This window comes from Garra rufa, chromosome 21 (genome assembly GCF_049309525.1).
Source record: "Garra rufa chromosome 21, GarRuf1.0, whole genome shotgun sequence".
NCBI lineage: Eukaryota > Metazoa > Chordata > Actinopteri > Cypriniformes > Cyprinidae > Garra > Garra rufa.
In genome coordinates this window covers 28,070,633-28,086,893 of record NC_133381.1, presented here as the reverse complement: position 1 = coordinate 28,086,893, position 16,261 = coordinate 28,070,633, and the positions used below count along the sequence as shown (strand labels likewise).

Below are 16,261 nucleotides of genomic sequence, written 5' to 3'. Positions count from 1 at the left end.
TGAAGTTTGAAGCAAATTGAGTAAACTTAAGAGGCTGAGTTTAAAGCGTTTCAAAAACGTCACGCTTTCTGCTGCCAGTTGGTGGCGCTATAACTTTGACTCATAATAGTCACATCTCTGTGATCGGCATCAGACGATGAACAAACTGCTGAAGTTTGGTCAAAATCAGACAAAGTATGTCAAAGTTATTAGGCACTTCCTGTTTCTCATTTCTCGCCATAAATTTGTCGCCCCGTCACGGTCAAACCGTTCGAGATATCAAAAATCCCCTGGCAATTTTGCGTCCCCAATGTCTTGAGATCATGCTGACCGAGTTTGGTGGCAATCGGTGGAAAGGCCTAGTAGGAGTATTTCAAATTCCATTGCATGCACTTTTTAGACATCCCTGAATAGCCGACTTCCTGTTTGGCGAAGCACGGACTATGAGTGTGAAATTTGTTCGGCCCGATGAGGTCTATATGTGTATGAATTTTGGTGACTGTAGATCAACCGTTGTGCGCTCCAGAGCCCTTCAAAAGTCGCAATTTTTAACGCTGTGCCATGCCCCCCCCAGGTGACCCCCCCATGTCAAAGTCTGTCCGGCCCTGATGGCCGCAGGTTCCAATGTGTGTGCAAAGTTTCAAGAGTTTTCGTGTATGTTAAGGCCCCCGAAATCCCCCAAAACATTGAAAAAAAAATAATAATAATAATAATAATAATAATAATCCTTAGAAAAACAATAGGGCCTTCGCCCTTTTGGGCTCGGGCCCTAATAATAATCCTTAGAAAAACAATAGGGCCTTCGCCCTTTTGGGCTCGGGCCCTAATAATAATAATAAACGAAGCAGATCCAATAGGGTCCTCACACCATCGGTGCTCGGGCCCTAATAATTAAAGCTGCGAGCAGCGATGAACGGGCCCTCGCACCCGGGCTCACCGCCGACCGGTGGCTTCAGGAAAACAGCAATCGGTGGGCAGTATGCTTTTAATACAGTAAATATAGAAAAAATATGTCATAAGTCATTTAAATGTGCCAAAATTGCTGCTGCCAGCTGGTGGCGCTATGCCTATAACTGATTATTGACATGTAGATGTGTTCAGGCCAGCACTATTATCAAACATATGAAGTTTGGTGCAGATTGACCTTGGTGTGTTTGAGTTAGTGAAATATATGAGATATCCTGCTGCCAACAGGTGGCGCTATGATAATATCTGAATATTGGTCTTTAGGTGTCTTCAGGCCAGGACTCTTACCAAACCTGTGAATTTTGTGGCAGATCAGAAATTTTCAGGCTAAGTTATAACCACTTCTATGTCTATGCAGAAACATCAAACTTTGTCAGGCCACCACGGACATGCCCTTTAATGAAAACTCAAGATCTTCACAATTTAACATCTCTAAGGCCTCAAGATCAGACTGACCAAATATAATGTTGATTTAATTAAATGCAATCAATGCAAGGACTTCAGATAGATGCCAACTGTGAACCAGTATGCTACAAATAAGAACATGTAATTCATGATGATAGCAAAATGTTATTATTGCTTCCTTTATATCCACCACTTCTGCTTAAATGTCATTGTTACCTATCTGTACAATTTTTGTATAATATATTTTTGTATAAAATCAATTGTTGTCATAACTAAGAATCAATAAGGAAGACGGTGCCCAGTTGGCACATGCATTCACAGTAACCATCTGCTAGTTTGGATTTTAAGTTTACAGAATTGAAAGGGTTACACTTTAAAATCAACACACAGACACATACACACAAAATATAAAATGTTGCCATCCAGTTTCATTTGTTAAAATTAACTATATCAGTTAACATGACCAATAAATAAATAGCATTTATTAATGTTAATTAATATTAAGCTAAAAAAAGTATTCATATAAAGTTTATGTACTGTGAATTAACATGAACATGAACACAGTTCATGTGGGTGTACAGCAATACACAAGAAAGTGCTCTATAAACGCTTCATTCTTTAAAAATATCTTTAAAAATCAAGTTGAGTATTTTAACGGGGTGATACATATATATATAACTGATCTTAAAATTATGGTTTTCAGATGTTTTGAAGAGATAACAGTAACGTTTGTTTTGTTGTCAAAGTTTGTCTTAATTTTTTATTATTATGATTTTATATTCAATAAATAACACTATGTAAATATTGTCTATCAATGAAGATAAATTGATCATGCTAAAAAGTTGTATTTTTTAAAATCTTTTGCTATGTGACTGAATAGGACAAGTTCATGGTACAGTTAAGTAAAAAATAAATAAAAAACAACAACTGCAAAAAATGAACAATGAAAGACTTAGTGACCCTTTATATTTTCTCAAAATATCAGACTCTCAAAGATCAGACATATTTATGTAATTACACTACATACAGTATGTGCATTTTGTTCAAAGATGGTCTGTAGGATGGCTCTCTACTCTGTCACCCTCTCTGCCTCTCACCCCTCCCCCCTGCAATAATGAGCTTCTCTGTGCCTGACTGAACGCACACACATACTGTAGAGACATTCACCAGAGTGACAGCAGGTTTCTGAGTTCTTTTTTAAATTTTCTTTAATTCATAGAAGCTTGTATACATTTTTTATTTCCAGCACTTGCTCAGAATGATTAGATCTCTGTGTGAAAAAAGTTTTAAAGAGTTTGGATGCTGCACTTTAAAGATATAAAAATATTTTTTACTATATCTTTAAAAAATCACCACGTCCACACCGTTAAAGATATCAAAAATCCGGTCGCAATTTAACATCTTCAGAATATTCTCTTCATGTTAAAAAAGTTTGGTGTGAACAGCTGGTTGTTCTTAGAAGTAGTGTGCATTTGTTTACAGCCTGATTTTTCCAAAAATCCACATTCAAATCAAAATAGCCGGCTTCCTGTTGGTCTCAGCTAATGAGTTTGATTTAGAAAGTTGTCCAAATTGATGAGATTAATATATGTACAGAGTTTAGTGACTGTAGGAAAAACTAACCCCCCAACTTTTGTCAAAAGATGGCGCTATAGAGTGCCTGCTCCACGCCCATTTATGACCTTTTGCCAGTGTCTAACTATCATTAATATTGATGTGTGTGTTGAGTTTCATGAAATTCTAAGCATGTTAACTGCCTCGAAAAGACAGGAATCTAATTTTAAAGTTTGACATGTCGCCATGGCAACAGCATTCGATTTATCATCGACCCCTTTACATATTCTTATCGGCCGTGTTTTGACATGATTTTGATGAAGTTTAAAGAAAATCGAGTAAAATTAAGAGGCTGATATCAAAGCATTTTGAAAATGACACACTTCCTGCTGCCAGTTGGTGGCGCTATAACTTTGACTCATAATAGTCACATTTATGGAATCGGCATCATACAACGAACAAACTGGTGAAGTTTCATCAGAATCAGGCAATGTGGTCAACAGTTATTAGACACTTCCTGTTTCTCATTTCTCGCCATAACTTTGTCGCCTTGCCATGGCCAAACCGTTCGAGATATCAAAAATCTCCTCGCAATTTAGCGTCCCCAATGTCTTGAGATCATGCTGACCGAGTTTGGTGACAATCCCATGGAATTCCTGGGAGGAGTACGTTAAATTCCAGAGCATGCGCTTTTTAAACAGCCCTAAATATCTCACTTCCTGTTGTGTGGAGCCCATGACATAGAGTACAAAAGTTGTTTGGCTCAGTGAGATCTATATGTGTACCGAGTTTCATATCAATACATGCAAGTATGTGTGCGCAGTACATCAAGTTTTCAAACTGTGTTCCAGGGGGCGCTGTAGAGGCCCTGAACCACGCCCGGGTCCCAGCCTCTTTGGCGTCCTGATGGCCGCAGATTCCGACGTGTGTGCAAATTTTCAAGAGTTTTTGAGTATGTTAAGGCCCCCAAAAGTGCCCGGAAGGTTGAAAAAAAGAAAAAAAAAAAAAAAAAAAAAAAAATAATAACCCTTAGAAGAACAATAGGGCCTTCGCCCTTTTGGGCTCGGGCCCTAATAATAATCCTTAGAAAAACAATAGGGCCTTCGCCCTTTTGGGCTCGGGCCCTAAATAGCACTTAAAGTTATAATATTTTGAGAGAATAGCTTGCGCATGCAATATATATCTCAATATACTCAAAATATTATACCTTTAATCTGTAATTGCTATTAATTCTCGTTATTTTGTATTATTCTCGAAACATTTCGACTTTATTCTCGAAACATTTCAACCTTTTTCTCGAAACATTTCGATTCTTGTAATCTTAGATATTTTCAAATTTTTAAAAAATGCCACTAAAACGCTGTCGTATAAAGTTGGCATTATTATAACAGGATGTTTTTGCATCCACATCTGCCTCCTTTACAAAGCAATTCATTTTACTGTTAAATAATGTAATGTATATGCAAACCTACTAGGGCAATCTCACATTTATATATAAGTACCTGCTTTGGATGGGGCTCCGTTTCCTTTGGCCACCCCGACATATACCAGAATACTCATGGTGTCTGAGATTTCAACATGTAGATTACTGGTCCCGAAGTCTTGTTCTGGACATGTTGTTACACCTGAACAAACACTGCAACATAAGGTCCATTGCATAACAAAGAGCACAACAGCACTGTCAGTGAAGACAGGAAAGAAAAAATACCGTGGGCGCAGCAGAGGCGAGGACCAAGGTCGGGTCGAATGAAGAAGGAGGGCAGATGTGAGGCCAGGTTGAGTTGAGCCTCTGGGTCTGTGTACTCTGGTACGGGCAAAGACTTCATCACATCATGATATCTGAGGAGGGTGAATTAAAAAAAAGCATTACATCATCCAATTCCTCAAAATTATTTGTAAAACCTTGTTACACACTTTCTTTCTTCAGTCACAAAGAAATGAAGGTTTTTTGAGGAAAACATTCCAGGATTTTTCTCCATATAGTGGACTTCAATGGTGCTCAACAGTTTGAAGGTCCAAATTGCAGTTTTAATGCAGCTTTGAAGGACTCTACATGATCCCAGATGAGGAATAAGAATCTTATCTAGTGAAACAATTGGTAATTTTCTAAAAAAGAATACAAATTTATATACTTTTTAACAACAAATGCTTGTCTTGCACTAGCTCTGCAATGTTCACGCATTACGTAATCATGTTGGAAAAGTCACATGTGGTTTGTTCCTCATCTGTGTACTTCGGTTCAAAAAGGTAGGGTACAGTGAAAAACTCCATCTTATTTTCTCCTCCAACTTTAAAATCGTTAGTTTTTTTCTGTAAAGGGCGTTTTACTATCTTTGCATGTTCGCTTTGTAAACAATGGGTCGTTACTTCCGCCTACGTCGAACATTTGTGATTAAAAAGAGTATAGTTTATTTATTTATTTATATATTTTTTTTTAATGCCTGATCATTGCGCTAGATAAGACCATTATTTCTTGGCTAAGATCACTAAGAGCCCTTTGAAACTCCATTAAAACGGCAATATAGACCTTCAACCCGTTGGCCACCATTGAGAAAAATGGAATGAAAAATCCTGGAATGTTTTCCTCAAAAACCTTAATTTCTTTGCAACTGAAGAAAAAGAAAGACATGAACATCTTGGAGGCATGGGGGTGAGTACATTATTAGATCAATTATGGCGCTTTTCCACTACACAGTACCAGCTCGCCTCGGCTCGACTCGACTCTGTTTGGTTTTCCACTGTGTAAAAGTTGTACCTGTACCGGCTTCCAGGTACTTTTTTTCGTACCACCTCCGGCGAGGTTCCAAGCGAGCTGAGGCGAGCTAAGGCGATACTAAAATGTGACGTGAAAACACAGCAGACTGCTGATTGGTCAGAGAGAATCGTCACTATTCACTGCGTCATCATTGCACGCGCCAGCAATAGTATCCAGAATAACCCCGCCATTTTTAAAAAGTTTGGCCAGAGATTGCGTGACATGTTCAATCCATTACATATTATGGCAACTCGGAAGAATACGCCGTGGTCAAACGAGAAGGTGCAGACAGCGGGTGTGTGTCGCGTAGAAGATTACATCATGGCAGTTTCTTGCAGCGTCGTTATGACAACCAGGTACTATTGTGGAGGTACAGGTACAACTTTTACACAGTGGAAAACCAAACAGAGCCGAGGCGAGCCGAGTCGAGCTGGTACTGTGTAGTGGAAAAGCGCCATTAGATACATTTTTATTCTGAAGGTGAACTAATCCTTTAAAGCATTTTTTAATTCCTATTTATTTCATTTATTTTTTGTTCAAATCAAGAAGTAATGTAAAATCTGATGGACGTTTGTGCATTTTCATTAATTGGAAGACTTACATGGTCATAAGTCTCTATGGAGAAATTCATGTGTTTTTGTTTCTGAAACTTGTTGCACTCTTTTACTGCATGCCTGAGTTTTAAGCTTTATTCAAATAGAGGTGAAAGAATATTTAAATCGAGGACGCATTAGCAGTACAAAGTGGTATTCTATGCAAATTCTACTGAGGTCTGATAGGCAACATATGCTTCAAATGTTTCCAAGGGCGGCAGTACCTGGCAGGCATGAGGGCCAAAAACTCCTCTCCTGATGGCCAGTCTTTCAGTCTATACACCACTGAATCCCCTTTATCAGATTTAGGCCTCTCTGTGGGTCACATACACAAGAATGCAAATAACATTTAGTCCACTGAGTCAAATAGCGAAATCATATTCAACAAATTAGAATCGAATTATGAGTACTTAATCACTCACTTGACACATCTTCAAAACCATCCCAGAACTCCTTGACTTTGGAGTTTGTGACGCTCCCATCTCTGCAGTTGTAGAGGTCACTATGAAGGCTGGAGAACTCACGGCTGAAGTGTTCAGGCTTCCACAGATTGGCGTTCAAACTCTTGTGCAATCCGGACACCAGCACTGGCTAAAGAGATATGGCACCAACTACAGCTTCAGAAACTTACAATATGAACTTTCTATTTAAATTGAAATGTTTTCACACAAGAAGCCATTTCTAATAGTCAATTCCATTTTTTACAGAAAGTAAAACTAATTCACTGTAACTTCTCTTATGAGTTAATTTCCTTTTCATCTAGTATCTGTTCAGATATAGTTAATACTCCACTAGTGTGAGCAATACAAACCTGCTCTTGTGTCCAGTTCTCTTTGAACAGTCTTTGGTTGCCTTGGTGACGGTGATCTTTGAGCCAAAGCAGCCGGTGGTTTCCTAGCCAATCGTGAGGGACAATGCCATGGGGATCAGCCAATGGGCTTTCATCAAGCTTCACCCCCTCTGGCCGCTGCCCCACCTCCCCTTCTGGCAGCGAATCCTGATTGAGCCCCACCCTGGCCATCTTTGTAGCGGGAATCTTATTTTCTACTACAGAAGCAATGATGTCATCCAGGATGTTGGGCATGCGAGTGTTTTGGGCTACCTAAAGAACGAAGCACGAATGGAGTTTGTCACACTTGGTTCAGTTATCATCATCTGATATTCTTGCATTTACGAGTCTATATATCTTACCTGTTCGGACAAGTTGTAAACTGGTGCAAAGGCACCTCCAGTGGCCCCAAGACGTAACTTCCCAGCTGTGGAGGTCAAAAGGTCACGCAATGTTGATCCTTGTTCGGGGCTCGAGGACTTCCTACTGTGAGCTTCCACAGCATCACACCCTGCCTTCTCTAGAAAAATAAGAGGAAACAACATATTAAAACCATGTCAAGAGCATTTTATTTAGGAACCAGGCAAAATGGGAAGTACCAAGTGACACAATCGCAGCCTCAAACAACACATTTGAGGTTTAATACACTATGTGGAGGACATATTTTGAACCAATGAGATTTCATGGTAGGCAGGGCTACCTTTATAGAAATGGAAGTGCAGAATGGATGAATGATGTGTTTGTTTTAGAGTATTTGTGTTGGCAATTCCTTACCTCTTTTCTCAGTGTGCGCTTTCACTGTGACATGCGAGTTCTTCTGCTGATCTGGGATCTGCCGGCTCTTCAAGTCACTCTGATCTCTGTCTGAAAGCTGATGTCACACCAAACAAGCTTTCAGAAACTGTTATTTATTCAACTATACAAGCTTCACATGTACAGTTGAAGTCAAAAGTTTACATACACCCGCTGTTCTTCAGGAAAATTCTTCAGGTTTTTCCGCAGTTCTGTGTATTTGAACTCTTTCCAACAATGACTATGATTTTGTGATCCATCTTTTCATACTGAGGACATTCGAGGGACTCATATGCAGCTATTACAGAAGGTTCAAATGCTCGTAAATGGTTTATAAAGAAAGATGACACATTAGAGACGAAAACGTTTGAATAGAATGAAGATGTGTACATTTTTATTTTGCCTAATTTTTTGTTTCATTTATTACTGCCCCTAAGAAGCTACAGAAGATACTTACATGTTTCCCAGAGGACAAAAGTTAAATTTACCCTGATCTTGAAATTCAAAAGTTTTCACCCCCAGCTCATAATGCATCGTGTTTCCTGCTGGAGCATCAGTGAATGTTTGAACCATCTGTAATAGTTGCATATGAGTCCCTCAGTTGTCCTCAGTGTTGGAAAGGGTTGAAATACACAACAATGCTGAAAAACCAAAGAAGTTTTTTTTCTGAAGAACGGCAGGCAGTTTTAACTGTTCAGGACAAACAAGAGACTCATGAACAACTATCACTATAAAAAACACAGTATTAAGAATCAAGTGTACAGTATGTAAACTTTTGAACAGGGTCATTTTTGCAGACTATATGTAAACGTCATTAATGTGAAATATCTTATTCAGGTCAGTGAAGATAAAAAATAACATGCATTTTGTCTGATCCCTCTTATTTTGCTAATATTATTAACAGTTTGTAGATTCTGCAAGGTGTATGTAAACTTTTGACTTCAACTGTATCTAAACAGTAGCCCAAGCAGTAGAGCAGAAATATCTAATCCTGCTCCTTGAGGGTGAAACTGAGTTTATATTCACAACACACTTGTCTAGAAGTATCTATTAAGTCTAAAGACCTTGATTAGCTGGTACAGATGTGTTTAATTAGGTTTGGAGCTAAACTTTGCAAGGACATTGGCCCCTCCAGGAGCAGGTTTGGACATGATAAAGTAGAGCATTATGTTATCAATGCCAAAGACATGGGTTTGATTCCCAGCTAATTTATGTACAAATAAACTGTATGCCTTGAATGCAAATCTAAGTGGCTTTGGATAAAAGCATCTGCCAAATGCGTAAATGTAAACACAAAGTTGTAACTTTCCAGGACATAAATAAGCCAAATATATAATGTGAAGTTGGCATCTTACTGGTGAGAGTCCGTTGGTAGTGGCTGTGCTGGGGTTGTGGGTTTTGCTGTCAGTGCAGGAACAATGGGATGGGATTCCAAACTTCTCTCTCATTGAGTGCACAGACCTCTGCATGTTTGCCAATACTTAGAGAAAGATGACAATGCATTACTGTTATTATCAAGTAAACAGTTTAAGGTGACAAAAAACAGGATGTGATGTTTAGGTACATATAAGTACACAAACCTATACCTATGCTTACCTGCTTCAGGGACAATCTGAGTAGGCATTAAATTCTTCAAGTCATGTGGTTGGTTCTTCACACATCTTACCCAGGCATACAGTTCCTTATCTGAATGACAAAATATACAAATAGCTTGAAATGGAAACACAGCCAAGAAAAAAAGACCAGCATATGTTTGTTTTGGATGCTGGTGTCCCCATATGGCTTTTTAGCTTAAAGGATTACTCCACTTTCAGAATAAAAATGTCCTTATATTTTACTCACCAATTTCATCCAAGATATTTATGTCTTTCTTTCTTCAGTCACAAAGAAATACATTTTTTGAAACTATTTTTCTCTACACAGTGGACTCCAGTGGTGCTCAACAAATTGAAGGTTAAAAATGCAGCATCAAAGGGCTCTAAACAATCCCAGACGAGGAATAAGGATCTTATCAAGCAAAACGATTGGTTATTTTCTTTAGTAAATTTATATTTATACAGTTTTTAACCACAAATGCTCTCCTTGTCTATCTTTGCGATGTGCATGCGTACTCTGTGCACTCTGGTTCAAGACAGTTAGGGAATGTCGAAAAACTCATTTGACCTTCTTTGCACGTTCACTTTGTTAACACTAGGTCGGTGACAAGATGAGCATTTGAGATTTAAAAAGTATATACATTTGTATATTTTTTTAGAAAATGACCGATCGTTTCACTAGATAAGACCCTTATTACTTGGCTGGGATCGTTTAAAGCGCTTTGAAGCTGACCTGAAACTGCATTGTGGAAGTTCAAACTCGCGGGCACCATAGAAGGCCACCATATGAAGATAAATCCTGAAATGCTTTCCTCAAAAACATTTATTTCTTTACGACTGAAGAAAGAAAGACATGAACATCTTGGATGACTTGGACAACAGGTGAGTACATTACACACTAGTGTAAACCACCTTGGACCAGAATGGCTGTTTTAGGAAAAGGAAGTCCTATAGGTAAATTAGTTTAAATTCCACAAGAAAATTTGTGACGTATTTGCAACTGACCTTTGGCTTTCTTCTTCTCTCTGGCTTTGTAGCAGTCCATGCAAACCACAAAGCCACATTTGTGACAAGCCCAGTGCATGTTGAAGAGAGTGGCCTCACATGCGTCACACATCTCCCTCACACCCCTCACTGCTCGCTTCCACATGATCTGAGCTGAAGAAAGGGAAAGACAGGAGACAGCAGGGCAAGGTGAGAAAGACAAAATGACAAGGAATAAGAGACTTTGTGTATCCATCATTCAACACAAACATACTGTCTTTCTTGACCCAGGTGATAGCAGTGTCCTCTGTCTTTACGAGCTGGCAGAAGCTGTCTCCAATGAGCCCGAGGACAGATTTTGATGTCTCAAGGTCCATCTTTCTCCTCTTCTTGTCCTCCTCGTCCTCTGAGCTGCCCGTCCACACTGTAACGGCCTCTTCATCGGTCTGCTCAGATACCGAAAACCCATCCACACGGATAACACCGTTCTTACTGTACGACAGACTAAAGAGAAAGTGGGAGAAATGAGTGTAAATAAAACCTAAATGAAGTGCATCACAGGGAGTTAACATATGTCCAAGAACAGTGGCAACAGTAAAAAACTGACCGTCGGAAGTAGTAAAATCGACAGAAGACGGGTGAGATAGCAGGTTCCTGAGTTTTACGTGATCGATCCAAGCGACACTCTCTGCACTTCTGCACATTGGTCCCGATCTCTGCACACGAGTCATCTTGTAAGAACGCTTCTCCAGTTTGTTTGAGCTTCCTCACCTTCCTCCAGTCTTTCAGCACAGAGCGAGGGATGCCATCTGATACAGAAATAACAAAGTTGAGCTGAGTACACATTTGACGTCTCAGCTTCAGTTTGAATATGCAGTTGAATTGCCATGGCCTTCATTCTCAGTTCTGAAAGCCATTGTGAAACTAATACTGATTATATTTTGGCAAAAACACACTGAATACTGCATAGGTACATTAGTTTTCCTTTCATATTTTCTAGGCCTTGGAGAATAATGCAGGTCTAAGATAACTCACAACACAACATTTGAATTAAAAAAACATCATTATATATATATATATATATATACTCATTCTCTGCGGAAAAAAATATTGGGAATTTATAATCTTCAATACCAATGACAATACTTTGATGTTCCACTTATTAACATTTTCTTTGGGATTAAACATACACTACAGTAAGACAGTAAGATTTGTAATGGTTCTTTTTTAAAGAAGTCTCTTATGCTCACCAAGCCGACATTTATTTGATCCAAAATACTGCAAAAGCAGTAATATTGTAAAATATTTTTACCATTTAAAATAACTGCTTTCTATTTGAATATATTTTAAAATGTAATTCCTGTGATGCTTCCAGCATCATTACACCAGCCTTTGGTGTCACATGATCCTTCAGAAATCATTCTAATATGCTGATTGGCTGTTCAAGAATTTTTTTAATTATTATTATCAATATTTAAAACAGTTAAGTACATTTTTTTCAGGATTATTTGATAAATAGAAAGATCCAGAGATCAGCATTTATCTTAAATAAAAAGCTTTTGTAACATTTTACGCTACACCAAAATTCTAAATCTTGGAGTCAGTATATATTTTTTTAAAGAAATTAATATTTTATTTAGCAAAGATGTTTTAAAATAATCAAAAGTGATGATAAAGACATTTATAATGTGACAAAAGATTTTGATTCTGAACTTTCTATTCATCAAAGAAACTTCTGCTCAGCTGTTTTCAACATAATAATAATAAATGTTTTTTGAGCAGCAAATCAGAATATTAGAATGGTTTCTGAATGATCATGTGACTGGAGTAATGATGCAAATTCTGTTTTAAAAATCACAGAAATAAATTACATTTTAAAATATATTCAAATAGAAAACAGCTAGTTTAAATAATAAAAATATTTCAAATTTTGTTGTTTTTGCTGTACTTCAAATAAAACAAATGCAGGCTTGGTAAACAAAAGAGACTTCTATAAAGATCAATAAAAATCTTACAGTCCAAAAACTTTTGATTAGTAGTGTACATCATCAACTACAGTAAACGGGTGTAAAAACGTACTGCTGTTAGCGAGTCTCTGTTGAGGCTTATCCTTTGCACTTTGCAAAGTTCCATTCGGTTTGGCCTCTTCCTCTTCTTCCTCCTCCTCCTCTACTTTCTTCTTCTGTTCATTCTTGATTTTAAAAGAAGACTTGGGCTGTCGTTTAAACCTCCATCCTGAACCGCCACTCTCGCTTTCATTGCCTGAGTCGCCTCCACTCTCACTGTCACCGCTAAACTCTAATGGCCGTTTCTCACCTCGTTTCTCCTTCTCAGACTTCATATGTACCGGGGTTGATCGTTTTTCAATAGATTTCTTGTCCTCCACGAAGGACTCCTTACCCTCCAGCTTGCCGTTTCTGTCCAAGACAGGTTTAACATCCTCCAAGGAAGACTTCTTGCCCACTGTCACTGGCTTCTCATCTGCCATGACAGATTTTTTGTCCTCTGAGTTGAAACCTAGAGCATTACTATTAGACTTTCCATCCTCTAAACCAGACTTCCTGTTTTCTTGAGTTCTCTTCTTGTTCAATATTTTGGACTTTCTGCTGTCTAGGGAGGGATCTTTGTCCTCCCCATTATCCACCAGTCCATTAACTTCCTGTTTGATTGGCACAGGGGTGTTTGTGTTGGTCAAAGTTACAGCTGTCTTAGTGCCATCTACTGTTTGGGAGGCTGTGCTCCCTCTGTCTTGCTCAGAATGGCGAGTCAGCCAGGCTTTTTTAAGTTTATGGTAGTTGTTCTGACCGGATTGAGATTGGTTGGTTACGGCTGAAGCAGGTGCCTGCTCATTGGCCAGCAAACCTTGTTTGGTTGTTGGCACAGGACTGGAAGTCCCTGATGCCAGTCGGAGACATTCAGAAGAACTAGTGTTGAATACCGACTCTTTTTCTATTTCTGAAGCATGCGTATGTGTAGTGAGTGTATTGCAAGACCCATACCCGCTATTTGAGAGGTAAGAGGTATGTTTCATAACATTTGAAGGATGTGTAGTGTTTTGGGGCTGAACCGTAAGTGTGTTATGTCTAGATTCGGCAGCAGCTAGTCCAGCTCTGTGTTTCTTCAGGTGAGGGAAGTCTCTAGAAGTGCAAAAAGAGGTGGGAGAGGACTCCATCTTGGGTTGAACTGCTCCACTATCTCTCCTCTTGCAGTGTTCTGCAATTAGATCTATCCTAGAGCGTGTGGCATTCATATTTGTTAACGGGTGAGCAGTGTTAATAGATTTAGTTGTCATGTTTATGGGCATACTGAGATCTCCCTTTTGAGCGGTCATGTTGATGGGGTGAACAGTATCCAGAGGGGTCCACAGGACTCCTCTTTTATGCTGAACACTGCCCTCCTTAGAGTGTGGATTGGACAAACTTTCCAGTGGTCTTATGTGGCTGCAGTGCATTTGGGAAACTGAGCTGTCAGACACTGTGTAACTTATTGTTGTATGTGTGTGGTTTGTTGGACGTACAATGACTGACGCAGTGGCCGACTGTGGTTTGACAACACATCCATTTGTTGTATGCCCACCACTCACTTTCTCTCTGCCAAACATAACTCCACCCCAATGGGTATCGTAGGCTTGTAACGGCATTGTTGCTTTCTCTGGCACAAGTCTTTTCCCATCTAAGGCGACATGTTTGAGTTCAGGCAACAAGGTGGGTGGCCTCTGTTGCTTCTGACCTTTTCCTGGCAAGCTCATTGGCTGAATGGGTGTGAGAGTAGGCGGAGACAATCTGGCATGTCCAGAGTCTTTAGAAACCACAATGGCAGGTGCCGGAGGGTGGAAAATAGGGGCACGATGGAGTAAAGGCACATTGCGTGAAGAAGAGGACACAGAAATAAGAGAAGAGCCTGGCCCTCTTCTTTCCAAAGCTGCTACCTCTGCTGCTTCCATGGAAGATGCTTTATGAGCTAGTTGCTCTGTGATCTTTCCCAAAAGACCTTCTTCTTTTTCATGATGGCGTTTAACAAGAGGAGGAGGCCTGGCTCTCATTGAGACCTGTGAGCTGGAGGAAGTTAAGCCAGGGGCAACTGTGTTGCTGGCACTGAGTCTCTCATAGAGTTCTTTGCTGGCTGGCACTCTGCGATGTGGAGGCTTGTTCTCCAGGCTGTTAGACAGAGATGCGTAGTAGCTGCTCGGAGTAAGGGTTGGGGTGGGATGGGCCGACTGCGGCCGGGGAGGTAGAGTGTGTCTGAATGCATGCACATCTCTGTCTCTGTCCATCTCTCTCTCCCTCTCCTTGGAGGAAAGAGCAGACGTGGGGTTTCTAGGGAATCGTGGTTCTCTATCTGAGCCCAGTTTAGCAGTGAACGGTGCCACCTCACTGCTCTCCTGAAGAATGCGGCGGTTCTCTTCCTGGTAGCGGATGGGTCTCTCGCCTGTGAGATCATAAACAACAATTGGCTGTTTGGTTCGACTTGGGGACAACTCAAGGGCGACTGGGCAGTAAGTCTGCCCATTTTTGCCTGCTGCTGTGCGGAGACGCTCCTGTTCAGACTTGAGGTGAGTGTGGATGAGTGTGCTCTCAGTGACAGCTCTTCTATCCAGCTCTCTAGAAACAAGAACAGCAGGAATGAGTGTGAAGAGAGCTTGCTGGAGAGGTCAGTATGTCTGATATGTAAGATATAATTGACCATTGGACCATAGGAAATTAATTTAAAATTAATGCACACCCCAGGATGGTAATGTAAGTTTTAATAATTTAACGGTCAGGTCTTGTTTTAGACCACCATTAATAGTTATATGGCAAAGTGATATGAAAGTGTAATGTTGTCAATAAGCAGTTATAGAAAATAACACACTGTAATGTCTGTCAGGGGGTTAGTTCATCCAAAAATGAAAATTCTGTCATTAATTACTCACCCTTATGTTGTTCCAAACCCGTAAACCCTCTTTCCTCTAAACGTAAACAAAGGGCGGCGTACGCATGTTGTACAACAGCAGCATACGTTGTTTACATGCGAGGATAGCATGCACATGTGTTGTAATATTTTTGTTTTTCCGCACCGAAAGTATTCTCATAGCTTCATGAAATTACGATTGAACCACTGATGTCACATGGAAACCGAAAAAGAGGAAACCAAGGCCGAAAACCGAAAACCGAAACACCGAAAGAATTATGCCAATTATTAGTACCATTGCATTTATGGCTATGACTGTGTATTAATCTTACTAAAATCAAGGCATTGCAATTACATAAATTAATATTAAAGTTTCAAAGAATAAATCAGTTATATTAATTTAAACAATTATTATCAATCAATTATTATATTACTTAAATAACATATACATATATTTTACTGCCTTTGTTTAAATTGTTTAAATTTTTATAACACATTATCTTGTGGATCCATCAGTTCACATTTACAACTCTACGTGTTTCTCTTCCAGCAGGAGGCGCTGTCAGAATGGTACACAAAGCAGTGCAACAAATGATTTTGAAACATGCAGCGCTCATATTTATTCAATGGATAGCCTTTTGAAGTTTCATCGCAATTCTTGTCTTTCAGTCCCCACATTTAAGACCACCTGAAATCATAATTAAGACTTTCTTAACCCCTAATAACACTGCAGTCATCAATGAAAATTAAGAGCCTTATTTAAGACTTTCAAAAACAAACCTTACACAAAAGACATTTCGTATTTTTTCCCACCATGTTCGGGGCACAAGAAAAATATTAGGGGACTAATATCAGCATATGAAGTATAATCGTCTCTCATTGTCTCTGAGAGAATGCACGTCAGATGCTGAAAGCACTG

At 39.4% G+C, this 16,261-nt stretch overlaps 1 protein-coding gene across 1 annotated transcript in view; it reads right to left on the bottom strand.

The window, feature by feature from the left end:
- Window positions 1-16,261, bottom strand: part of jmjd1ca (jumonji domain containing 1Ca) — a 128,679-nt gene that overhangs the window by 38,225 nt on the left and 74,193 nt on the right. Inside the window, exons 11-23 of the mRNA XM_073827005.1 lie at window positions 12,532-15,053; window positions 11,060-11,261; window positions 10,727-10,956; window positions 10,474-10,626; window positions 9,470-9,559; window positions 9,229-9,353; window positions 7,856-7,952; window positions 7,444-7,601; window positions 7,064-7,354; window positions 6,675-6,843; window positions 6,477-6,567; window positions 4,613-4,743; window positions 4,407-4,529 (exon numbers count right to left, since the gene is read on the bottom strand). Of these exons, the coding sequence (XP_073683106.1) occupies window positions 4,407-4,529; window positions 4,613-4,743; window positions 6,477-6,567; window positions 6,675-6,843; window positions 7,064-7,354; window positions 7,444-7,601; window positions 7,856-7,952; window positions 9,229-9,353; window positions 9,470-9,559; window positions 10,474-10,626; window positions 10,727-10,956; window positions 11,060-11,261; window positions 12,532-15,053 (4,382 nt within the window). The remainder of the gene's footprint in view (window positions 1-4,406; window positions 4,530-4,612; window positions 4,744-6,476; window positions 6,568-6,674; window positions 6,844-7,063; window positions 7,355-7,443; window positions 7,602-7,855; window positions 7,953-9,228; window positions 9,354-9,469; window positions 9,560-10,473; window positions 10,627-10,726; window positions 10,957-11,059; window positions 11,262-12,531; window positions 15,054-16,261) is intronic.